General features: G+C 39.5%; 1 protein-coding gene across 2 annotated transcripts in view; it reads left to right on the forward strand.

Moving 5' to 3' along the window:
• LOC138947129 (low-density lipoprotein receptor-related protein 4-like) overlaps window positions 1-27,870 on the forward strand; it is a 50,694-nt gene that overhangs the window by 7,126 nt on the left and 15,698 nt on the right. For both annotated transcript variants that reach the window (XM_070318574.1, XM_070318575.1), the window contains exons 2-13: window positions 5,399-5,574; window positions 5,864-6,029; window positions 7,207-7,560; window positions 8,007-8,175; window positions 10,216-10,343; window positions 11,006-11,201; window positions 12,954-13,084; window positions 14,148-14,273; window positions 18,243-18,299; window positions 24,568-24,737; window positions 26,635-26,824; window positions 27,345-27,623. In XM_070318574.1, the coding sequence (XP_070174675.1) occupies window positions 5,399-5,574; window positions 5,864-6,029; window positions 7,207-7,560; window positions 8,007-8,175; window positions 10,216-10,343; window positions 11,006-11,201; window positions 12,954-13,084; window positions 14,148-14,273; window positions 18,243-18,299; window positions 24,568-24,737; window positions 26,635-26,824; window positions 27,345-27,623 (2,142 nt within the window). The remainder of the gene's footprint in view (window positions 1-5,398; window positions 5,575-5,863; window positions 6,030-7,206; window positions 7,561-8,006; window positions 8,176-10,215; window positions 10,344-11,005; window positions 11,202-12,953; window positions 13,085-14,147; window positions 14,274-18,242; window positions 18,300-24,567; window positions 24,738-26,634; window positions 26,825-27,344; window positions 27,624-27,870) is intronic.

Raw genomic sequence — 27,870 nt, forward strand, 5'->3', positions numbered from 1 at the left:
TGTGTGTGTGTGTGTGTGTGTGTGTGTGTGTGTGTGTATGTATGTGTTTGAGTGCATGTGTGTGTGTGTGTGTGTGTGTGTGTGTGTGTGTGTGTGTGTGTGTGTGTGTGTGTGTGTGTATGTGTGCTTGTCGTGAGGTTGGGTGTGTGTCAAAATGTGTTGTGCAATATGGCATGAAAATCCTTTTAGATTTGTTGTTAAAAATCACAGCTTTGTATTCCATGTTTATTATCTTTTACGAAGTAATTATAGTAAAATAGTCTTTTATGTTTTTTATTTGTTCGAACTTCTTAGGATTATGGAGTTTTATGCACTGCCTATTATAGTTAACTAAATTTTTGTATTTGAAATAGTCCATTGTAGTCGGTGTAGGCCTTGAGCTTATTTTAATCGTTTGTCCAGTATTTAATTTAATTCTCTATTTTTGTATGAACTCAAATGTTTAGTGTTCTTAGTATGTCTTAATAGGCTAAGTTATATTTAATCCGAGTATGTTTGCGTGTGCTTATACCTATTGATATTGTAAAGCGCATAGTGCTTTTAGTTATGCGCTATAGAAATCTCCTTAATAAATAAATAAATAAATATATGATTAAAAAAAAAAAAAAAAAAAGGGAGGCAAGGGAGGAAAGGAGAAAGGCCAGACCAAGCACGCCAGACCCTGATGGCTGGGACTCGGGAGCCACTCTCTCTATATATGGTGGGCGGGGTTAAGTACGTTAAAAGGTATACGTTAAGATCCTTGTATACGAATATTTACAGTACTCTTTTCACCTTCTTTGGGGAGGGGCCATTAAAAACATAATCTTTAATTCAAGTATTATTTCATAAAAAGATGTCAAGACTCAGGACCACCTTCTGTTAAAAAGTTTAAAAGTGAAACTTGTGGAAATAAATAGGGAGAGTGTGCAAACTCGTAATAATTCTTTTATAATATACAACTATCTGGTAAAAGGTCAAGCACACACATTCGTACTCACACGCATGTATCCTGCGCCCTATGGGCTCTGTCCGTGGTAGGCAGGATAAAATGATAAGGTTAAAGGCATACTAACGCACTCCCGTGTTTACAAAGTGTAGTTTGCCCACAATCGATGTCAAACGCACCATAAGACCATATAATGACGATATGTCACCATTGGCGGACCATAATACATGCATTACAGCTTGTTCTAGCCTCTGAAAAAGTGAGGATGTCAACAAAGCCGCGGTGTTAGCTCCCTTGCATCAACGTTACATGTGTTGCCAAATCTATAAATAGGACCATCTAGATCAAAATAAAAATTCAAATATCTCAACATTTAAAGGCTCCTAGACCACAATATTTTGCAGGGAACTTAATTTAGTCTGTCTCCAGCTCTGGGTAAAGCAATTAGCGTGTATATTCATCAGCTTTCTATGCCTTTAAACAAATTTGTCTGTGATTAAAGATTGTGAAACCTGCCTGCATACAGGTGGTAGAACACCGGCAACTCTTTTTACCAAATTAGGACACGGAGTTAATACCAGATCAATTATAGTTGACGAAGTATCGGTTATTCGAGTGGGTTCTGATATCAACTGAGATAAACTGTGTTCATTAATTCCCGCAGATGAAACAGTACAATCAGCAGTTGACGTCTCAGGCTGTTTTCTGTGATATATCAAAAGCCTTCGACAGAGTGTGGCATAAGGGGTTGTTGCATAAATTATATGCTATAGGCATAAGAGGTGTTTTATTAAAATGTTTTGAAGATTATTTGACAGGCAGGTTACAAGCCGTTGTTATCCAAGGCAGGAAATCGACATATGGACGTGTTTGTTCTAGAGTTCCCCTAGGTTCTGTTCTGGGGCCCTTGTTGTTCCTTGTGTACATTAACGATATTGTCATTGATATCGAATCTGTCATTAAACTTTTTGCTGATGATACCAGTTTGTATTTATCTCTAAATGATGCAAACACTCGGACACAGATCTTAAATACAGACTTAGCCAAAATTGCACACTGGGCGGAAAAATGGAAAGTTAATTTCAATAATTTAAAAAAAATGTGATGACCTTTTCAAGAAATAGAATGCCTGAAACCCTTCCTCTTGTATTTGATGGAACAATTCTGAGAGAAAACCACGTTCACAAACATCTTGGTGTACTGATTCAGAGCGACTGCAAATGGGAATCACATGTTCAGTCAATTATATCAAAAGTACGTGTTCTTCTCTCATGTTTTCGGTCCTATAAGTATCGCCTTAGCCGAAAGGCACTTGAACTTATGTATAAATCTGTTATTATTCCCCATTTTGATTTTTCTGACGTCATTTGGGACAATTGTTCTGATAGATTAGCTACTTTATTAGAAAACTTGCATCGTGATGCCATTAGAACTATCATAGGTGCAGTTCGTGGCACGAGTCACCAAAAATTGTACGATGAATCAGGATTTACAACACTGAAGGAGAGGCGAAAAAGACACAAATTGATTTTGTATTTCAAATTAGTTAATGCACGCGTGCCACCATACTTACTAGAACGTCTGCCTCCTCTCGTTGCTTCTGTTAACCCTTACCATAGACAAAGACCACTCGACAGACAGACTCCCCACTCTCGAACTGAACTGTATAAAAATTCATTTTTTCTGTCTTCAACTTCCCTGTGGAATGAGCTTCCAGATACTGTAAAACAACTTGATTCTATTGGGTTATCTAAAAAACGTATTAGTTCTGATGATTCTGTTGTTCCCTCGTATAGATACACATCTGATCGAAAATCAGAAAATATCCATTGCAGACTTAGATTGAGGATCAGCAATCTAAATAGTGATCTATTTGACAGACATTTAATTCCCGACCCGTCATGCACTTGTGGTTATCCTGTTGAAAATGCGGAGCACTATATTTTTCATTGCTCCTTATATCTTCAAATACGTGAAGTCACCTTGTCAACACTGTCCAACTATGATTTGCTAACCGCTGATGATTTTCTGTATGGCAATAGAGACAAGTCAGACAGCGAAAATGCATTGATATTTGACCAGTTATTCAGGTTTATCTTATTAAGCAAACGTTTTGAATAATGAATGCATTTATCTCATCCATGTTCGAAACGACCATGTGCAATACTGTTGACATTTTCTTGTTCTGGTAGTATTCTATTTTCTACCATGTGGAAGTCATTGTGTGCGTGTGTGTGCGAGTGAGTGTGCGAGCGCGTGTGAGTACTGTTGTTAGTTTAGCATTGTGTTTTTTGTTCCTTTTATTGTTATATGATTGTCTACCATAATTCACCATTATTATTTTGACATTATTTCAAACTTGTTATATTACAATCGTCCGCCAAATTTCATTTGCTTTTAAGAGTACGCTCATAAGCCTAGCTTGTTGTGCTCCAAGTTCCTTATTTCATGTATGCGGCAATATTCTAATGAAATTTACTGAATAAACTTGTTTAAACCATATTTTTGAATATATATTAGAGTTCGGAAGCAGTAGCTGTCTGGGCTGCGGCACTCGATCACTAGGTGGGGCACTGCCCTTCGCTCCCTGTTACTCGAGCGCCGACAGCCACAGTTTTCTTCGGGTTTACGTGGTTAATAAAAAAAAAATAAAAAAAATTATTAAAAAAAAAAATACACACGTCCGCTAGGTGGGGCAATGCCCTTCGCTCCCTGCGAATCGTGTGCGTAAGACCACATATTGTTAGGTCCGAATGTTTTTAATATCGGGTTAGGATGGGTCTGTGTATTCTTGTAAGATACACTGTATTGGTTTTGAACTGTCGGATCACTAAGCCCTAGAGACAAGAAACTGCCACGGGTTTCTCAAGATCCAACAGAGCTGTCTGTACCGCAATGGGGGCCTCAACTAAAAAACACCAGGGCCGGCAGGGGGTAATAGGGGGGAGAGGGAAGGGGATGGGAGAGTGTCCAGGAGGCCTTGCGGTATTGTTATGGTGGGAGACGTACCGGTGTGGTTATTTGTTTAGAGTATGCAGGCTCAGACCCACACACTGACGGGGGAGTGGTTTACAAGCCTGCATAGCAATATGGTGTGTGACCAACCGAGCTCGCTATGTTTAATTAAGTATTGTTGAGGTGTCAATTTATAGGTTGACATGTGTTTGTATAGGTTTAGGAAATAGGGTATATTTTCCGGACACTGGTCAAAGACGTGCTCTAAACCGATGAGTTGTCCACAGGAGCAGTGTGGTTTGAAAATCTTATAGATAGTGCCACCAGTACGAAGGCGTCTGAAGATACGCAGTAATACTGGGGGCAGTACGGGAGTGGGCAGACAAGGGTTATTTGGGCAGAATAATGTTTTGTATACAGAATTTATTTTTGAATAGATTTCAGTTAATGAGAAGCCTACATTTGTATTTATAAAGGGATTATCTGTTGCTTCTTTAGCTGCAAGGTCAGCCGCCTCATTTCCAGCTAAGCCAACATGAGACGGGACCCATTGAAGGTCCAGCTGGGTGCCTGAGACAATAATTTGATGTGAGATTATATTTATGTCGTGGATCATGTCAGTACGATTACCAGAACCGTACAACAGGGCCTGCAACGACGATAAGGAATCAGACAAAATCACAACATGGTGTGGGGTTACAATAAGGTCATTTATAAAGTGAGCGCCATAAGTATGGCAAATAGCTCGGCAGTGAAAATTGAAACTTCATTATTTAGTCTGTACTTCTTAGTTATTTCACTCGACCCACGCTTTAAAATGGCCGCCCAAACCGGATCAAACCGGAAGTAGAGCACTGCCCTGGCGGGGAAATGCTTTGTGGCGTATATAATCAAAGCAAAGAAGGGAAAAGTTACAGACGGCGTAAGTGTAGCCACTGCGAAGAAAAAAAATGTACGCCCAACGTTGCAGACACGTTGCATTCACGTAAAAACAACGTCGAAACACACACACACGCACACACACACAAACAGAGAGACAGACACACACACACACACACACATACACACACACAGACAGACACACACACACACACACACAGACAGACACACACACAGAGACACACACACACACACACACACACACACACACACACACAGTTGGGAATTTACTAGTTTAACCTAAATGTATCTTATTTCATGAACTAAATGTGTTGCAGTACATTTACACAAAATATTTATTTGGCTGTATATATGACCTTGGTGCACATACACACAGATAGTTGGGAATTTACTAGTTTAACCTAAATGTATCTTATTTCATGAACTAGATGTGTTGCAGTATATTTACACAAACTATTTATTTGGCTGTATATATGACCTTGGTACACACACAGAGTTGGGAATTTACTAGTTTAACTTAAATGTATCTTATTTCACCAACTAGATGTGTTGCAGTACATTTACACAAAATATTTATATGGCTGTTTATATGACATTGGTATTTTGTCGTTTTAGCAACAGCGTGCAACAGTCACTTCACAGAACCGACTGGCTCAATTCAGTCGCTGAACTATCCCAACGAGTATGAGAACAGTCTGCGGTGCAATTACACCATCACGGTGCCCGTTGGACACAGCATCAAACTTACCTTCACACACATGGATTTGGAGTCATGCTGCGACTACGTCCAGGTGTGTCGATGGTTATTATTTTCAACAAATGTATTTGTCATAAAAAGAAACCTACTAAAAACGGCATCAAACCCTGTCGTTTAAGGTGTCTGAAAACAATTACACCTGTACGCCATTCGGGCATGCCACTAGACGGGATAGATTAGCAGGTTTTGACTCCTTGCATGAAAGTCAATGAAACTTGGTATTAGTTCAAACAGGCCTGATGAATGACTGTACGCCCTAGGGGCTTCGTGTACCTTGACATGACAAGTTCTGTAATTTAACGATTTGTTTATTTGCTTTACAGATTCGTGACGGAGGAAATGGAACTGCTCCTTTGCTGGGCCAATACCCTGTTTACCCTTTCAGGACATTGCCGCTTACAATACGTTCGTCTGGAAACCAAATGTGGATCAAGTTTTACACCGACAGTAGCAACAACGGGACTGGATTCTATGCAACTTATGAATCAGGTTATAACAAATTTATCTGAAGGACAAAAGAAATGAGGTACCAACGCCGCAGAGAAGCTTTGTTGGCAAGATGAGCAAGCAAAAAAATGCATACAAAACGGCCGCCAAAACAGTTACTAGGAAATAAAAAAAACTCCCCTTAATTAGTCACCATTGTTTTGGGCCGCAATGTAATGTTGAACTTTTCCCCTACATTTTTCTCCCGCCATGTTTTCATGGCTCCATTTTGTTACATGCCGCCATTCTCTTTCACCTACTTCTCTTCTTTTGCAGAGCCATTTTTTGTTGGCGCTTTTTTGTTGGATGTAAAACAAACAAACAAATTATTACTGCCTTTTATATTTGTATGCACTGTTTAATTTGACTCCGGTTTGTGTTTTTTGCTCCATACTCTGTGGGTGTATATATAAGAATGTTATTTTACAGAATTCCTTTCTGGTTACTAGGAACACAAAACCCAACAACAAACAAACTAACAGGAAAAATGGTTCAAGTGCACATATGTGCAGTCTTTGCAGTGTACATGCACTTTATCTTGTCTTTGCCTATTACTATCGTTGAGGTGTGGCGACCACAGACAGATACACAGTCACACAGAATGGCACACAAACAGGCACACAGGCATATTCGCTTATGTTGTTGGCAATGAGAATTGTTTTACCAGAATAGACAAACGAGAGGTTTAAAAAATGAATTACCTTGAATTGCTCTGTGAGCTGTCTCCTTCAGTCTAGTTCTGTTGCGTCTTAGCTCAGTCCTTTTCCCCCGTCTTGTAAAATAGTGTTCGTTTGCTGTTTTTACACCCCCCCCCCCCCCCGCCCCGTATAGTTTCACCTTTGTTTCTCGTCTTCTGTCATTGTGCCCTTAACATCTGTCTTCTTCCGTCTAATCTCTCTCTCTCTCTCGCTCTTTCTCTATTCTCTCTCTATTATCTCTCTCTCTCTCTCGCTCTCTCTGCCGTTGTGTCTGTCTCCCTCTCTCTTTCTTGTCTGAAATCCCTTAATTTGTTTCTCTTATTTTGTTTGCCTCGGTTTTGTATTCTTGCTTTGTGATATTGTTGTTGTTATTGCATGTCCCATCTCTTTCCGCTTCGTCGTTCTTGTCTTGCCTTTCTCCCTTTGCCATCCCTTCAGCGACATCTAACCGAAAACTCTGCTTCATTCTTAATGGTTTACAGCAGAAGCAGAGAACTACTTCTTCCTTATAACAAGCAGTGGTTACAGTTACTACAGCGGTCCCACCATATATCGCGTTGACCCTGACAGCATCAGGTATGACCGTATACCTATTGGGAATGACGGCGGAGGATACAACCAGACATCCATGTTTGACGCCCTGTACAACCCCATAGCAATAGACTATGACCCTGTGGAAGAAAAGATGTACTGGACAGAAGAAACGACCTACTGGACAGGAAGCGATACTACTGTGAACCGTATTCGCTCTGCTCACCTCAACGGAAGCAACGTCGAAACTGTCCTGAGCGCGAATAGCAGGGGAGTCGTTGACCACAACTCCACTTCGAATGAAGGTGAGATCTGTGTTTTAAGTTGTGTATGTTTGCTCTCACTAGACAAATTCATACCCGTTCATTCCTAACACTAACACTTGTGACATATTCAGTTGTTGCAGTTGGTTGACTCGTTCCTTCTGTCTGTTTGTCCTTGTTTATGTCTGTCCTACATTGTAGCTGCGAGACATAACATTTTTTTCTTCTTTAACCTTTAACCGTGACAGAGGTTTATTCGACACTGGCTTGTAAGTGTCGCGAGCTCACTATCGTATAACCCATCATGTCCCATAAAGGTCCTATAGTTACCCCAGGGGACGTTAAGCCTCAGTAGTCAGTCAGTGTCGTGAGTTAAACAAACGAATCTCATAAGGTAGAAAAGCAGGTGATACGGACGTAAAAGCGCATTTTTTGCTTTCTCTTAATCACTCAAAAAAGTGCGTTTTCACTTGTTTTATGCATTACAGCGGCTGAATTTGACGGCATAGCAGTGGACCCTCTGTCGCGACTCATCTTCTACTCAGACGTTGGCAACAAGGAGATCGTCATGCTGACCATGTCCAGTCATGCTCGTAAGACTGTGGTCAACGCCGACCTTGACAGACCGCGTGCAATAGTGCTGGACACTGCAAACGGGTATGTATAGGCAAGGCAAGGCAAGGCAAGGCAAAGAATGTATTCAAGAAACCCCATGAACAAAAATATACAAGAACAAGAAAGAAATGCACACTGTTTTAACATGTATATAAACTCATTCCTATGAAAACAAAATTAAAAAAAGGATTTAATAACTCAAAACTAGAAATTCCCAGGTTATGACTATATTCATTTGTACATGTCATTGCGGAAACAAAACAACAATTAACTGACTGTCTGATCCTTATGCGTTCGTTGGCTGCGTAACCCACGTGCATTCAAAGGCTTGTATCTAAGAGGCATGTTACATCATGTGATGCAGGTCCTTCATTATCTGAGAGGCTTGTTACGTGTGACTATTTAATTTCCGAAAACTGTGTCCAGGTTCACGGTCATAAGACCACATGAAATAGTGTTGGGCACAGCCACTGGTTGCATCTCCTGGTTATCGCGGTAGGCGATTAGTAAACTGATATCACATCAAAGACATTAAGACGGCTTAATTTAAAAAAAAATGAAAAATACATGAAGATCGGTCGATTGGTTAATTACGACAGCTGGTCAAACTATTGTGTTATAACGTAGTGATAGCTTTATGTTGACTTAAAAATAAACCGTACATTCCCAGTTCTGGTGGTTTTCACGAATATGATTGCGCCATGTCTTAAATGGTCATTGACATGTTGCGTTTTTGCTTTGTTTTGTTTTTTTATGAAACTCGTTCGCAAAATTCAGGATTTCTATATGTTAGACTCGCGATTTTCGAATTATACAGAATGTTCTTGTCTGGGAAACTTCTTACCCCAACCTCTAGCGGCTGACGTCATTTGAACTCGTGGAGTTGCATGTCATGTCATATAAAAAAAATATATGTAAAAAAAGATTTTATTTTTGGGTAGCGTGACTCACGCTTCCAATATTTTGTTTTCTGTTTGCTGAGAACATGTGCTTTGCCTAAAAATACTGACCAATCAAATTCATGTCACTATGCTTATAGCCACGCCCAAACAAGTGCAGCAACAGTTTGACTCTGGAACGCTGTCCACGCTTTTTTTTAAACGCACGAAATGCACGGGATTTGAGAGGAGTTTTGCGCTTGGCATTTTCCAAATAAGGATAGCCTACTATAAGTACTACGCTGGAATACTACAATGAATTTTTAAACGGCTACACTGGCTTCGTCTTTCCTGATCGAAAGGGGGTGTATTGTTGATATTTTTAGATAATAGACTCTGCATTTTAATCGTCAAATGTCGATTTCGGTATAAAAATGTGGCAAGAACCTTTAATCAATCAATCAATCAATATGAAGCTTATATCGCGCGTATTCCGTGGGTACAGTTCTAAGCGCAGGGATTTTTTATTTTTTTTATTTTTTTTATGCAATTTATATCGCGCACATATTCAAGGCGCAGGGATTTATTTATGCCGTGTGAGATGGAATTTTTTACACAATACATCACGCATTCACATCGACCAGCAGATCGCAGCCATTTCCGCGCATATCCTACTTTTCACGGCCTATTATTCCAAGTCACACGGGTATTTTGAGAGTTAGTAGCAGTTGTTGCTATCTTTTTGTTTTGTTAGTTGATTGTGTTTTGGTTTAAATAAGTTTATTCAATAAATGTCCATGGAACTATTGCCGCATACATGAAATTAGTAACATGGAGCACAACAAGCTAGGCTTATAAGCGTACTCTTAAAAACAAATGAAATTTGGCGGACGATTTTAACATAACAAGTTTGAAATAATGTCAAAAATAATAATGGTAAATTATGGTAGACAAACATATAACAATAAAAGGAACAAAACAAAAAAAAAAAAACAATGCTAAACTAACAACAGTACTCACACGCGTGTTTTGTGTTTTTGTGTGCGTATTTTTGGTTGGTTGTAAGCTTATTTTATGGAAGGGGGCGGGAGTCATTGGGTCGTCCATCTGTTAGATTTCACGCGGTTCCTGGAATTATTTTGTGGTTGTTGTTTTAAAACTTTTTTTAATATAATTAGTTATTGTTTTTTCATATGCTGGATAGTGTACTCTACTGGACAGACTGGGGAACTCCTGCCAAGATTGAGCGAGCCAACTATGACGGCAGTAACAGAACAACGATAGTCAGCACGAACTTGAACTACACCAATGGGCTTGCCATCGACGTTGCCAGTAAGTACACACGAGTTCATATTTTATATTTTTGACAAGCAATCTTGCTCTGTGCTGGTGTAATAGTGCTTGTTGAACAGATTTTCAACATAGAATGTGACCACACCTCTGCCAAACATGCTGTACGGCAGGTTCTGTGATAAATAAAACCCGCCTTTCATAGCTTCTGAGGAATATGACATCTTCACCTTTCAGAGTGGTTACATGATATCACAAATACTTAAATGGGAAGTCAATTTGAGCTTGATTAAATATCAAGATAACTTTACTTTTTGGCACGAGTGTACATTGGTATTAATTTGAATATAAATATTTCCCCTAAATCGGCGTATGCTGCCTGAATGGCGGGGTAAAAACGGTCATACACGTAAAACTCCACTCGTGCAAAAAAAAGGAGTGAACGTGGGATTTTCAGCCCATGAACAAAGAAGAAGAAGAAGAAGAAGAAGAAGAAGAAGAAGAAGAAGAAGAAGAAGAAGAAGAAGAAGAACAAGAACAAGAACAAGAACAAGAACAAGAACAAGAAGAAAAAGAAAAAGAATAAGAATATAAATCTACGTCTGTCGTTCCGTTTAATACCCATACCTAACTGGTTTTTAAGGGTAAATGCATCACCGCCACTTGGCCACAAATAACTTCGATTCAATTCTATTTCGTCGCAGACAACAAGCTCTACTGGGTGGACGCTGACGCCGATCGACTGGAGTCCTCAGACCTTGAAGGCAATGGGAGAACTGTGCTTTACCAAGCGCCATCATCTTGGTATTCCAGCTATTACAACTATTACAGCCGCCATCATTTCTTGGGCCTGGCTCTTTTCGACAACTCGTTGTACGTCACAGATTGGGGACGATATGGGTAAGTTATGGTAATAACACATCTGTCAGTTAAAGATAGTACACAGGTTTTTCTCTTGCTGAAAAAATATGTTCAAGATATAATCCGTAAACAAACATAATCACTTAACACCTCGTTCGTTTTGCCTTCAAACTTTGTATGATTTAGAATGCCACAGCGTTCTCGTTTCACTTGTTCAGTCTCTGAATACACAATAAAGCTAGTTTCTCTCTCTCTCTCTCTCTCTCTCTCTCTCTCTCTCTCTCTCTCTCTCTCTCTCTCTCTCTCTCTCTCTCTCTCTCTCTCAATGATCTGCCACTGCACATTTCTGACAGTAATGTAAGAAGTGATTTTTTTGCTGACGATTCTTCTCTTCACTCAAGTGGAAAGTCTGTTACAGTAATAGAGTCCTCCCTTCAAACAGCTTTAAACGATGTAAATAACTGGTGTAGTGCTAATGCTATGCTTGTCCATCCAATAAAAACTAAAAGTATGGTAATTGCAACCAGACAAAAACATCAGATTTCTCCACTCAAACTAAATCTTACTATTGGTACGCAATCAATTGAACAAGTTCAACAGCATCGCGTTTTAGGGGTAATTCTTGATTGTGAATTCAAGTTGCAAGAAAGTAGCCAAGAACGTTTTCCTCCTATCCAAGTTAAAGCAATATACCGACAGAAGGACTCTGGAAATGTTCCACCATGCTCATGTAATGCCTCACATTAATTATGTTTCGACGCTCTGGGATGGCAGCAGTGATGTCCACTTGAAAAAGTAAGACTCCCTCTATCGTCGCTCGGCCAAACTCATCGTAAAGGATAATGCCTCAACAGATATGAAATTAAAAATGCTTAACTTTCTTCCACTGGAAAAGCATCTCAAGTTAAACAAAGCCATTTTCATGCATAAATTGTATCACGGTAAAGTGCCGATTTACATTACATCATTATTTAATAAAGCTACCCACAGATATGGGTCGGTCAACTTGATCCCACCAATTCCACGAATTGACCTGTATAAGACCAGTCTTGCTTTTTCGGGTACTTCAGTTTGGAATTCACGTCCATCATCCTTTAAGCACCTAAAGTCATTAAAAAGTTTTAAAAAAATGTGTAAAAAACCACTTAATGTCTGAGTAGTTTAACGCCATTTGACTTACCAAACTTAGTATTACGTCAAAAATATGCTGTGCATTGTATATTCTGAACATATTTTTGTTACTCTATTGCTACATGTTCGATTGCCACCAGCTTGTATCTATAATTACCTGCATAGTATGCATTTGATTTTATGAATAACCACATATGTATGCTCTTCATGCCTCATCTTTATCATCATCATCATCATTATCATCATCATTATCGTCATCATCATCATCATCGTCATCTTTATTATCACGTTTTCCGACCTCCTTTTGTTGGTTAACTTTTTAACTTTTTAATTTTTTTTAATTTTTTTTTTTAATTATATAATTGTGTGTCTATGCGTCCCAAGGACAGATTGTAAGAAAAGGCGTAGCCTTAAATCTAAATCCTTGTAAAATAAAGTTCAATTCAATTCAATTCAATTCAATTCAATTCAATTCTCTCTCTCTCTCTCTCTCTCTCTCTCTCTCTCTCTCTCTCTCTCTCTCTCTCTCTCTCTTTCAGCACTCCTCACTTCCATTTACCTTGACGTGTCTTTACACCGCTAGGTTTGGTCGTAGTCAGCCCTACTCTAGCCGGCCGACAGTTTGCACAGTTTTAGAAACTTTACTTTCTCTTTGATTAGATCCAGGTACACCTACAGCACGTTACAGAAGAAATCCCTGGCTACGAACGGGACAAGCATCAGCCAGGTGTTGTCCATGAGCGGAAAACTCAACGACATCCACGCCTACCACGAGAAAACGCTGGCCAATGGTAAGTCATAGATTTTTTCCGCAAATAAATGCCAAGACGTCCATGTGCTGAGGGATTAAGCAAATATCCCATGACCTTCCATAACTCTTTGTCTCTGTTATTCAAGTGAGAAAATCTATCGATATTGCTCAGTAGGCCTAAACTCACGGCCTTGACCTGAGCAAATAACCTGCGCAGCCGCAGTAAGAAAAATAAGGAAATGTTGAATGAAATGATGACGTTTCGAATGGGAGGCAGGACAATTTGAGCTCTTAATGATTCCAACCATGAACCCCCTCTGTTCACAAACTGGCGGCTCTGGAAGGTTGTACTGTTTCATAGTTTCAACCTACAAACCGCGACCTCATCAGTGTTCCGATCGTCAAACAATGCATGGAAGCTTTTATTGTAAAACTTTATGGCTCGTTTTGACATACATTAAACGAATAAAATTAACCGCAGACAGTTCATTCCTCAGACATGGGAATCGCCCGCGAAATCGCGGATTTCCGCGAAAAGGAAATTACGTTTCAGCGAAAATAAAAAATTGTCCGCGGCAAAAAAAGGTAAATTAAATTATATGTATACTATTGTCTCTCTATCCATTATTTGCTGACAAGAGAACTATCAAAATATTGGTCTAAAATGCTAACATTCGTTTTAACACATCATTGCCTCCTCTTTGGTTGTGTGCTTGTTTTACAGGAATTGTTTCCACACGACCGATTCGCTGAAACCGTCATCAACATCAACAAATCCATAACGGAAAAAAACTTTGCACCTCCACGTCTTTACCTGGTTGAAAAATATGCATTTTTACAATGTTGATGACGTGTCTGTTTTTCTGGTTCATATTTTACAGCTGTGTGAAAATGACGAAAAAAACCAATTGCAACAGTGGGCGCGAATGTGGTGCGTTTCTTTTGCCCCCTACTGTACACGGCTCTGGAGATTAACCCTTTACATATTTTCCACAATCAAAATTAAGGAAGTTTGTCAAGGACCAGAGACACACCAGACATTTGAAAACAGCTTCTCTTCAACAATGGTTTTAACCAGAAATTGGATATACTTACCTTTTCAGTTTCAAACGGATGTGGAAACAACAATGGCGGATGTAGCGTCTTTTGCATACCGTTGCCAAACAACAGGAGCGAGTGCGCATGCCCCGATGGTCAGAATCTCACCTATAGTGGAACAGACTGTATAGGTAAGGCAAGCAAGTGTTTAATGATATACTCAAATTTAGCAAAAGATTTATGAAATAGAAGATTACCTGCAGGTGTCATTTAACTTTCTGTTACCGTCGATATCGGGCAAACTTATGATTTCACCAGCTGTAACTTTTTTGAGTTACTTCTAGCATGTTTGTAAACAAATATCTTCTTATGCACTATTTGGTGACCAATCTGAGTAGCCAATGATTCACAGACATCAGCAGTCATGAACGGACTGCCGCGTATTGACGCTTGTCTATCCTTGAACAAGAAATTTAACTTTGAGGTTTTGTTGAACATAAAGCTGGAGGTCTGAAACTTCAATAACTCCAGACATGATTTAAATCTGTGCTACACTCACCTAATGTGTATGTCACGTGGTCTAGATCGTATCAACATTTTGAATTTACCATTTTCTTGATTTTGTTTGTTTAGCTTTTTACGTCACATCGAATCATATCTTGTTAGTCCGCGTGACATTGCATGGTCACAGCAGGGTCGAGGTCACGTAAATAAAAAAAATCATTTCCTACACCGTTTGTGAAACTACAACTGTCAAACCTACCTCACACACTTCCCAAACCTTAATAAAAAAACAAGTCGCGTAAGGCGAAAATACAACATTTAGTCAAGTAGCTGTCGAACTCACAGAATGAAACTGAACGCAATGCCATTTTTCAGCAAGACCGTATACTCGTAGCATCGTCAGTCCACCGCTCATGGCAAAGGCAGTGAAATTGACAAGAAGAGCGGGGTAGTAGTTGCGCTAAGAAGGATATAGCACGCTTTTCTGTACCTCTCTTTGTTTTAACTTTCTGAGCGTGTTTTTAATCCAAACATATCATATCTATATGGTTTTGGAATCAGGAACCGACAAGGAACAAGATGAAAGTGTTTTTAAATTGATTTCGACAATTTAATTTTGATAATAATTGTTATATATTTAATTTTCAGAGCTTGTTTTTAATCCAAATATAACATATTTATATGTTTTTGGAATCAGAAAATGATGGAGAATAAGATGAACGTAAATTTGGATCGTTTTGTAAATCTTTATTTTTTTTTACAATTTTCAGATTTTTAATGACCAAAGTCATTAATTAATTTTTAAGCCACCAAGCTGAAATGCAATACCGAAGTCCGGGCTTTGTCGAAGATTACTTGACCAAAATTTCAACCAATTTGGTTGAAAAATGAGGGCGTGACAGTGCCGCCTCAACTTTCACGAAAAGCCGGATATGACGTCATCAAAGACATTTATCAAAAAAAAGAAAAACACGTTCGGGGATTTCATACCCAGGAACTCTCATGTCAAATTTCATAAAGATCGGTCCAGTAGTTTAGTCTGAATCGCTGTACACACACACATACACAGACACACGCACATACACCACGACCCTCGTCTCGATTCCCCCCTCTACGTTAAAACATTTAGTCAAAACTTGACTAAATGTAAAAAGCAAGTGCTCTGAAAGTCGAAATGACCATTGTCGAATTTCAAGGTTACAATGGAACTGATGGAGTTTCTGGTAAACAAACAAACTGTATTATTTGTATTTTTTTGACGTTTTTAAACCTTGAACTTTGGAACGGCTGTTTCATAAACTTCGATGACCATTAAATATTGTTTAAGTTCATCGACCTAAGTTGTCAACTTAAATGACCTTTGGGGTCAAGCATAGTTAAGGTTTTAGTGTGTTTTTAATTGGTGAGTATGATTAAAGGTTTTTGGCTGGGTCTTTTCAATCAATCAATCAATCAATATGAGGCTTATATCACGCGTATTCCGTGGGTACAGTTCTAAGCGCAGGGATTTATTATTTTAATTTTTATTTTATGCAATTTACATCGCGCACATATTCAAGGCGCAGGGATTTATTTATGCCGTGTGAGATGGATTTATTTTTTATTTTTACACAATACATCACGCATTCACATCGGCCAGCAGATCGCAGCCATTTCGGCGCATATCCTACTTTTCACGGCCTATTATTCCAAGTCACACGGGTATTTTGGTGGACATTTTTATCTATGCCTATACAATTTTGCCAGGAAAGACCATTTTGTCAATCGTGGGATCTTTAACGTGCACACCCCAATGTACTGTACACGAAGGGACCTCGGTTTTTCGTCTCATCCGAAAGACTAGCACTTGATAGACTATGAACCCACCACCTAGGTTAGGAAAGGGGGGAGAAAATTGTTAACGCCCTGACCCAGGGTCGAACTCGCAACCTCTCGCTTCCGAGCGCAAGTGCGTTACCACTCGGCCATGCGTATAATCTTTTCTTCGTCCTCATTTGCTTAGAAAGCTTATTTGCTCCCCCCACCTCCCGACACCCCCTCAAATGTCAAGGTATTTGCTGACAGAAAACAATGCTAACAACAATGCTTATTATCAGAAACGTGTACGTACGTAGACAAATGCCAAATCTCATTCAGTCTGTCTTTCATTTCTTCCTTCTGTCCGTCCGTCTGTATGCTTAACGGTTTGTCTGTCCTTCTTTCTCCCCTGTAGCCCTTCCAACCTTCTTTCTGGGGACTGATATCTGCAATTCTCATCATGTTTCTATTAATTTCTGTATTTTCATTTGACTATTTTATCATTCATTTGATTAATGCATTCACAGATGACGGGTTTCCAAAGACTGATATCTGCAATTCTCATCATTTTTTTTTTTTTTTTTTTTGTTTTTTTTTAAATCTCAGTTGCATGCAGGCTGCTTCAACCCTTTCTTTTTTGCCTTTTTTTGTTTGTTTTTTTTGTTTGGTTGTTGTTGTTGGCGGGGAGCATCCTTCTTCATTGATTTTTATTTTTTATTTTTTTTAAGTAATGTTTTTACTATAACATTAACATTACTATATCTAAATGTATTTTAAGCAACTTTTCTATATAACAATTCCTTCTCAAAAATGCATACAATATCCAGAGGGGAGCCATATCTATAAATACCAACACACATTTTGGCTATCACAATCAAATAATTCACATAACTTATTAGTGCCTTGGAACTTTGTGAATTTTCAAATACGCCCAAAAAAACTTCCTTTACGGTAATTTTAATAATCATATTATATTTACAATTCACTTTATCCTCAACGCATTTCCAAATGGACATAATTTTCGGGCAAAAGTAAAAAAAATGTTCAATATAATCAATTTCGTTCTCACAGTGAGTACAGCAATTACTCACGGAAATGCCTATTTTATACAATAAAATATTTGTGGGGTAAATATTGTGCAATATTTTCCAATGCAGCATTCGCAATCTTGTTTCAGTGGTTACTTTGTTTACCATTAACCATTGCTCTTTTCCCGGCCTGAAATCAAATTTATGTTCCCAAAATTTAACTACAACCGGCTCCACATATTTTTCCTTTATAATTAATTTGCGAAATTGACAAGGCTTACTCAGGTTCTTTAAATCGTTGAATCCACATACATTTCCATTTGCAGAGCGTAGTGTTGCTGCTTTAACTGCTGTACAAATCACCCTATATTCAAAGAATCTTGTGGGCTTACATCCAACCTTCTGCTGCATAATATTAAAGGGCACAATCTCATTACCAACATATACATCCTTTACTCGACAAACGCCTGCTTTAATCCAGTCGCTAAAAAACAGGGTTTGGCCGCAATAGATTATATCCTTGCTGTTCCATAAACACGTATCTCTTAATAACATGTCTCCACCTACTGCTCTCTGAATCATGTCCTTATTTTTCAACCAACAAATTAAAACTTGTTTCCAAAATACATTTTTAATTAATCCCAATCCTTTAAAATTTGTTACCGTGGTGTTAGATTGGAAGCAACACAACCTTTCACCAAGCTTCGAGAACATATGTATCGGTATTTGTTTCCAACTTTCCTGCTTTTCGTTCAATTCTCATCATGTTTCTATTAATTTCTGTATTTTCATTTGACTATTTTATCATTCATTTGATTAATGCATTCACAGATGACGGGTTTCCAAAGACTACTACAAGTCCACCGATAACACCAACTCCTATCGCAGGTAAGGGTATCAGAGAAAGGAAAATTAATTGATGTTGTAGTTGGGGGTAAGGGAAGCAACTGGGACATTCTTGTGACAAGATGTATGTCCCCTGTCACTCTTGGGGCCGGCAACGTCACTACAGCGGACTGGGAACTTCGCCCTGCAGACCAGATTAAAGTTTTGGCATGGCTGGGAACGCAAAAGAAGAAGAAGAAGAATTTCCTCTGTGTTCATATCAAACAAAAAGTGCATAGACGATGGAACAACATCGAACGATTTGGACGATAGGTGTTTCAGATATTTAAATGACCATATAATAGCGTATTACAGCGTTGTGCAGCAACAGAGTATAGACGTTGCGGGGAAGACGGGACTCACAACGACGACAGAACCGAGACAGGTGTGTTGTCGTTCCGCGTCATCGCGCGTACACACACTATACTACTAGTAGCGATTGCGGGGAGAACGGGCGCCAGTGGCCAGAAGAAGAAAACACCTGGACGCCCGAACGAAGGGTTTTGATACGACGTGTGGAGACGAAGCCCCTCGGGGCATGTTTTGGGTGGTGGGGAACACGCATATCAGTGATATGAATTATTCGTCTTGCACCTGGCTCTTCAAGGTCTGTGACCCAATAGAATAAACAGCTGTTGCGTTAGCCCATCAGTATCTGAGCTGGGTATACTGGGTATATGTATATCATTATATGTGTGTGTGTGTGTGTGTGTGTGTGTGTGTGTGTGTGTGTGTGTGTGTGTGTGTGTGTGTGTGTGTGTGTGTGTGCGGGTGCGTGTGTGTGTGTGAAAAAAGGAGTTTTGTTCACCCCCCCACACACACACACACACACGCACACGGATTTTTTCTCGCGCTTATTCGTAAGTCATATACAGTGAAACATGAATGACTAAATAGAAACACCAGATAAATAACCACAATTTAAACTTCAGCAAGCTTACTGTCCCTGTGTGAGCCATAAGAGTCCCTTCCCCTCCCCAACCAACGCCTCCCCCCCCCCCCAGCCCCACACCCCCGCTTGTGATCCCAAACCATCCTTACCCATACAATAATTTCGAGTAAATGTTTACTCATTTCTGTCATTAATAATATTCAGTAACCGCGTGAAATGCTTAAGCCTTTGTTTTGGCATAACGTCCGTTGGTGCAGTATAAGAACCTAGTCCGTCTCTCGCCTTTTCCTCCAGATTTTTTTTCATTCAAAATAACCGAACAGTATATAATTGAATATCCTTGCTACCACAATGAAAGGTACCCTATTCACCTCATAACTCCGCTATCTGCCAATGCAAAAACATGTTTTGCCTTTTAACAGACCAAATAATGCTGGAACCTAAAACAGAATTGAAAACACTACCCAAACACCATTGAGTCAAGAAAAAACGGCCCCGACGTGAAAAACACCAAATTTTGCCCTCGCAGGCGTTGTTTTAACAAGCGCCCCGGACCGCTGCGCGAAAAACTGACGTCACTTTAGTCTTGGTTTTGAACTTCGTACGCGTCCGTCTTCTGCGCAAACAGTTTTTAGCGGCTTCTTTGCAAAGACTTATGAGCATGTGAGATGGTACCCGACAACAAAAACTGTAAATCCACGCCTATCAAAGATTTTTTTTCTTCAAAAGCTATTTGCAAAATGAACAATCTATATGTCAATTACACATACTTTGATTAAAGTGAACTCGTCTTAACAGCAAAGAGCAATTTCTATCTTCCGTTTTGGCGACGACGACAAATTGCTCCATTTTCCAGTGGGAACGGCTCGCAAAGGCCCCGTCCCGACTGTGTGAGAGAGAAACAAGTCGCGTAAGGCGAAAATACAACATTTAGTCAAGTAGCTGTCGAACTCACAGAATGAAACTGAACGCAATGCAACGCAGCAAGACCGTATACTCGTAGCATCGTCAGTCCACCGCTCACGTCAAAGGCAGTGAAATTGACAAGAAGAGCGGGGTAGTAGTTGCGCTGAGAAGGGTAGCACGCTTTTCTGTACCTCTCTTTGTTTTAACTTTCTGAGCGTGTTTTTAATCCAAACATAGCATATCTATATGTTTTTGGAATCAGGAACCGACAAGGAACAAGATGAAAGTGTTTTTGAATTGATTTGGACAATTTAATTTTGATAATAATTTTTATATTTTTAATTTTCAGAGCTTGTTTTTAATCCAAATATAACATATTTATATGTTTTTGGAATCAGCAAATGATGGAGAATAAGATGAACGTAAATTTTGATCATTTTATAAAATATTGTTTGTTTTACAATTTTTAGATTTTTAATGACCAAAGTCATTAATTAATTTTTAAGCCACCAAGCTGAAATGCAATACCGAAGTCCGGCCTTCGTCGAAGATTACTTGAACAAAATTTCAACCAATTTGGTTGAAAAATGAGGGCGTGACAGTGCCGCCTCAACTTTCACGAAAAGCCGGATATGACGTCATCAAAGACATTTATCAAAAAAAAGAAAAACACGTTCGGGGATTTCATACCCAGGAACTCTCATGTCAAATTTCATAAAGATCGGTCCAGTAGTTTAGTCTGATTCGCTCTACACACACACACAGACACACATACACCATATGACCCTCGTCTCGATTCCCCCCTCTACGTTAATACATTTAGTCAAAACTTGACTAAGTGTAACAAGTCGCGTAAGGCGAAAATACAATATTTAGTCAAGTAGCTGCCATTTTTCAGCAAGACAGTATACTCGTAGCATCGTCAGTCCACCGCTCATGGCAAAGGCAGTGAAATTGACAAGAAGAGCGGGGTAGTAGTTGCGCTAAGAAGGATAGCACGCTTTTCTGTACCTCTCTTTGTTTTAACTTTCTGAGCGTGTTTTTAATCCAAAAATATCATATCTATATGTTTTTGGAATCAGGAACTGACAAGGAATAAGATGAAAGTGTTTTTAAATTGATTTGGACAATTTCATTTTGATAATAATTTTTATATATTTAATTTTCAGAGCTTGTTTTTAATCCAAATATAACATATTTATATGTTTTTGGAATCAGCAAATGATGGAGAATAAGATGAACGTAAATTTTGATCGTTTTATACATTTTTATTTTTTTTTACAATTTTCAGATTTTTAATGACCAAAGTCATTAAATAATTTTTAAGCCACCAAGCTGAAATGCAATACCGAAGTCCGGCCTTCGTCGAAGATTACTTGACCAAAATTTGAACCAATTTGGTTGAAAAATGAGGGCGTGACAGTGCCGCCTCAACTTTCACGAAAAGCCGGATATGACGTCATCAAAGACATTTATCCAAAAAAAGAAAAAACATGTTTGGGGATTTTATACCCAGGAACTCTCATGTCAAATTTCATAAAGATCGGTCCAGTAGTTTAGTCTGAATCGCTCTACACACACACACACACACACGCACAGACAGACAGACACACATACACCACGACCCTCGTTTCGATTCCCCCTCGATGTTAAAATATTTAGTCAAAACTTGACTAAATATAAAAAGAAGGTCACCGTCACTCTTGTCGTCGTGCTGAGTTGTCGGGCGTTTTTCCCGCAACGTCTATATTATCACCACGTAGCACGACGCTACGGTTTTGAAATGTCATTGCTTTTTGAGTGTTAATACACATTTATTTATGTTACAAGGACAGAAGATAAATAATTACTTCTACATAAGCCCAAGGAACGGAAAATTCATAAGTATTCATGAGGTGAAACCACCAACACTGACCATTTCAATGTAAAAAAAAAAACCATTCACACACACACACACACACACACACATACACACACACACACACACACATACACACACACACACACACACAAACACACACACACACACACACACACACACACACACACACACACATATAAAATATGTTATATGTCAAAAATTGAAACTCCAATATATACAATTCTGGAAAGGTCAAATAAGAAGTTTACCAAAGTTAAATTTTTATCAAAGAATAGTAACAAATTAATAAAACGGAACCATATCTGTTATGCATAAAACAAAGAAAATATAAACATTCGTTGTGTAAACAAAGAATAAGTGCCCACGACCTGAAAATTTAAACTGGTAGATACAGCAATACACCTAGGGACAATAGATTATGTGAAACATGTGGAGGAATAGAAGATGAAGTACATTTTCTAGATAACTGCATAGAAAACAACCAATTACGAAAATCTTTCATGAGTGAAGTTAATCGACCTATATATTCATATATAGCTATTCTGATGGACACGTGGGGGGATTCGGGGGCTGTGATTGGATGGTCTCACACATCCCTTTTCCGATCATCAAAGCATAACGCTACGAAAGTTGGCCATTTTTGCCGATATCCAAACGATATCGGCAATAACAAAGACGCATGGTTCCGGTTTCTTCCACGTGTATAAAGTACACGCATACCTCGCCAGGCTTGTGTCTGTGGCTAGTCGACAGACGATGCAATTTGCTTTGTGTGTGTTTTTGTTGTTGCTTACTGTACATGACATACATTACGTGTAAAATCCAGTTCTTTAATTGGCAGCAAACCTTGCAAATTTCCAGAAGCTGCAATCTGAAGCGACCTATCTCTGATTTTTGCAGACGATCTCTCCAATCACCAATGTTTAACACAAAATCAGCAAACTCTCCTGTCACATAGAACGTCCATTGTGTAGTGCAATGTTGAAATGAAGTTACCGGTCTGAAACATTTCGCCGTTTCTTCTGAGACAATCCTTGTTCTCTTATCATCTACAGATTTACCGCAGTCTTCACCACGCGAATTCCCAACAGAAGTCAGACTTTCGAACATACAATCTACGTAGGCAAGCATGATACGTCATAACGTCATATGATTCCAAAGATATTGACGTAATGCTAAGCATCCGGTTATCTTGAGTTTTCTCCGTAATACATGTCCGTGGGTTTTTCAATGTTCGGTTATTTCCGTGGCTTCATGCAGAACTGAAGGGAACCGTCGTCTGCAATCAATGACATGGACCATTCTGGTCCTTGTTGCTGACAAAAACATGATTTTAACACAGAATTTAATGTCAGAATAGCTATATAAACGCTATTGTGTTTTCATCGTAGCAATAGGGTCCGATATTTAGACTCGAACAAGTATAATGCGACTCGTCTTCGACTCGTCGGCATTATACTTGTCTCGTCTAAATATCGGGCCCTATTGCTACGCTGAAAACACAATAGCTGTTAATGATGTACCAAGTCAACTTTTGCAAGTAGACAAAGTACAAACTAAATTGGGAGAATTTGTATATAATTGCTTCAAAAAAAGAGAAACAATGTAATTATTTGGTTATTTATCTTCCCGTGTCTTATAAACACCACGTTTCATGACAATAAAGTTTATTCGTATTCGTATTCGTATTCACATACACACAGACACACAGACACAGACACACACACACACACACACACACATACCTAAAGTGTGGATGGTTACCTAAGAGGCGGCACTGGGTGGAGTGCCTTTCTAGTGCACTTGCACTACAACAGCACTGGGTGCAGTACTCGCTCCGGCATCGAAGAATTTTGCACTAAAAAATGCACAAAATTTGACCTATTTCGTCGCCTATAGAGGACGGAAGGAATGTCATTTTGAACATTGTTATGACATTCTTTCCGTCAAAAAAGTCAATTTAACGGTGTTAAATGAAGCGATCATCCACACAATTAGGTTGCCATCCAGAGTTTAGGTTGCCATCCACGTGTGGATGGTTGCCTTATGGTGATTTAGGCAACCAAAGCTGTGGAAACGGGGGTACACACACACACACACACACACACACACACACACACGCGCGCGCGCGCGCGCGGGCACGCGCGTGTGGGCACTGGCAATAATAAGAGGAACGCAGGTTATTCATAATCCTCTCTTATCACATTTTACATAAGTGAGCAAAAACGCACTATATTGATGGTTACATGCCCTGACACTAAGACTATTCTGTCAATTTTCCACCTTGATAACTGTCGAATTTACAAGAAGGACGAATGTCACACTTTTTTGCATTACATCATAATGGGGAATAAATAAATATCTTTTAAGTATTCTTCTTCTTGTTTGTTCATGGGCTGAAACTCCCACGTTCACTCATGTTTTTGCACGAGTTGAGTTTTACGTGTATGACCGTTTTTACCCCGCCATTCAGGCAGCCATACGCCGATTTCGGGGGATTTTCTGTATTCGTTTTGTTGCCATTTTGTATGTAGGATTGCTTTTATCCATAAAGCTGCAAACTACCGAGACGTTTATGATTTTACTTGCAGGTTGTGACCATAACTATACAGCACTCAGTGGCACCATTCAGCCACCAGACGTCCCTAGTTGGTACAGCGGTGGCATCGCCTGCACTTACGTCATTACGGCGCCAAAGGGTTACCGCATCACGCTCAATGTTACCTTCATGAGTTCATACTCCTCATATGCATGCTTGGAGGTGTGTGGATGATGGTCGATCTTTTTTGATAAATGTTGATTAGGCCCAAACAAAAAATAGGTCTGTTTACGGTAACATAGGCCAAACAAATAGGGTCGGTAGGTCGGGATTTTTTTTCTTCCCCAAAAACCATATTTTTACGTGGTTTTTTTCCAAATGCCAAAAAAAAAAGTCTAGGGTCGCGCGAAAAAAAATAGGGTCGGTAGGTCGGGATTTTTTTTTTCTTTTTTTTCCAAAAAACCATATTTTTACGTTGTTTTTTTCCCCCCAAATGCCAAAAAGAAGTCTAGGGTCGCGCGAAAAAAATAGGGTCGGTCGGGTTACCGTAAACAGACTATTTTTTTTGTTGGCCTTATTCAGAATGTTTAGTCTTCTTCTTCTCGTTTGCTCTTTCTGGACATCCACTTATGTGGCACGCACGAATGCAGCCGTCGCATTTAGGGACACCAGGTCGCCAAACGCAGATTGATTAGTCAATATGTGCTGATCTAGGAGACGTTAAAACAAAGTAGGGGACACAGTCTTAAGTCCGACAATTGCCCTACGCTCCCTTCTCTCTTTCCCAGTCTCTGAATCTAGAGAGTGTCTGTCTGTCTGTGTGTGTGTCTGTCTGTGGTCGCCATACCTCTGAGATGGCAAGAGGCAGGAACAAGATAGTGTGCACGTACACTCCCTAGGTGCGGCAGATGTGCACCTGGGTTTTAGTTTCTTGATTCATTGTTTCCTTTCTCAGATTATGGACCTCCCATTTATTGAATACAGCCTATATGGTGCAAGACCAGTTCAGTGCCTACTGTTCACCTGTAGCAAGCACATCATGCCAGTGATATTAGAGACTCGCTATTGCTCCTATGAGGGGAAGAAATGAAGAATGAAAAATTAACTGGACAGTTCCGGAAATTTCTAGAAGGTAAGGGAGATAACTGTTCACCTGTAGCAAGCACATCATGCCAGTGATATTAGAGACTCGCTATTGCTCCTATGAGGGGAAGAAATGAAGAATGAAAAATTAACTGGACAGTTCCGGAAATTTCTAGAAGGTAAGGGAGATAACTCTTTTTTGTCTGTGGTCGCCATACCTCTGAGATGGCAAGAGGCAGGAACAAGATAGTGTGCACGTACACTCCCTAGGTGCCGCAGATGTGCACCTGGGTTTTAGTTTCTTGATTCATTGTTTCCTTTCTCAGATTATGGACCTCCCATTTATTGAATACAGCCTATATGGTGCAAGACCAGTTCAGTGCCTACTGTTCACCTGTAGCAAGCACATCATGCCAGTGATATTAGAGACTCGCTATTGCTCCTATGAGGGGAAGAAATGAAGAAAGAAAAATTAACTGGACAGTTCCGGAAATTTCTTGAAGGTAAGGGAGATAACTCTTTTTTTGTATCCAAACAAAGGAGGTAAAGCTAATGATAATGGGATAGCGAGCGTCTTAAATTGCTACAGGGCTCCGCTTACTCCCGGGCGAAGCCGGGCTTAACTGCTAGTTTATAATAAAACAGAGACAATCCCAAAAGTCTTGCTATTTGTGTTAGTACATGGTAATTAAAGTAACGAGACGAAATAAGAAAACGTTTGTATAACTGAAATGCACATGCATTTAACAGTTAAATAGCTCCCATGATCTGTAATCAAATTATAATTCAATGCGTTTGCTGGTACGCCTGTGACACAATATTCAAAAGTGTATACGATCTAAAATCTTTTGTCGTTGCATTTAGAATCAATAGTTCTTGGTTCAAAACATCGCAAAAGGTGCTTCCATTGACATTACCTTGATTATTGCAAACAATTACCATTTATCGGAAGGGTGCAAAATTGCAGCAGAGGATAATCATGATGACAGCAATGACACTGATGACGAAACATGTCTTATATCTATTGGCTGTACAGGTTCGTGATGGAGGTGATGAATCTGCTCCAATGTTCAATACATTATGCACTTACTACGGTTTACCGTATGAACAACGGTCGTTTGGAAATAAGCTGTGGGTCAGGTATACGAAGAGATTTTCCTGGGACCCTTGGTACTACTCCGCGAACACCCGCATCAGCAATGGATCCATTGCCACTTATACATCAGGTTATAACTAAACGCATTATCTCGCTGTTTCTTTCGGTTTGTCCCTGTCTGTCTTTCAGTCTGACAGTCATTCTGCCGTCTGTCTGCCTCTCTCTCTCTCTCTCTCTCTCTCTCTCTCTCTCTCTCTCTCTCTCTCTCTTAGTGTGTGTGTGTGTGTGTGTGTGTGTGTGTGTGTGTGTGTGTGTGTGTGTGTGTGTGTGTGTGTGTGTGTGTGTGTGTGTGTGTGTGTGTGTGTGTGTGTGTGTACACGTTGGCATTCTGTTTTGGGATGTTAGCTAAATTGCCTTGTCTCGTCTTGTCTTGTTTTGTCTTGTCTTGTCACGTCGAACACAGAAGAAGAAGAAGAAGAAGAAGAAGAAGAAGAAGAAGAAGAAGAAGAAGAAGAAGAAGAATTTAAGAACAAGAACAATATCAAGAAAAATAAGAAGTCTTGTCTCATTTAACATTGTGTCCCTGCCACCAACAACCTCATCCACTGCTATCTAAGGGAAAACTTTGATTCTTTTTCGTTGGTTCACAGAGAAGACAGATGACTACTTCTTGCTCGTAGCTGCCAGCCCGAGGTCATATTACTCCTCGTCCTCCTCGTCCTCAAGTCACGCCATATATCGCGTTGACCCCGATACCGCCGCTTACTACCGTATCCCAATGAACCGTACGCTGTACAACCCCATGGCAATAGACTATGATCCTGTGGAAGAAAAGATCTACTGGACGGAAAAAGGGACCATTGTGAACCGCATTCGATCCTCTTCCCTCAACGGACGGAACATTGCGACCGTCCTCAGTGCAAATACAGGTTAGCTGAGAATATAATTTGTCTGTGCATTTTGTTTATTTGTTTGTTTGTTTGTTTTCCCTTCAGACCCGCCTGAACAACCATGCGAGTCAACAGTGTGTGTTGACGTTCAATAGACGTAGAACATATACGCTGAGATTGTCTAAAATGTATTAAAAGCTATGATGTAAATAAATGGCACACACTTACAAAGTTCAATTACCTCATAACATTAGGAACATCGTCTTGACCTTCGTCAAGTTTCTAG

The sequence above is a fragment of the Littorina saxatilis genome, linkage group LG14, assembly GCF_037325665.1.
Source record: "Littorina saxatilis isolate snail1 linkage group LG14, US_GU_Lsax_2.0, whole genome shotgun sequence".
Taxonomy (NCBI): domain Eukaryota; kingdom Metazoa; phylum Mollusca; class Gastropoda; order Littorinimorpha; family Littorinidae; genus Littorina; species Littorina saxatilis.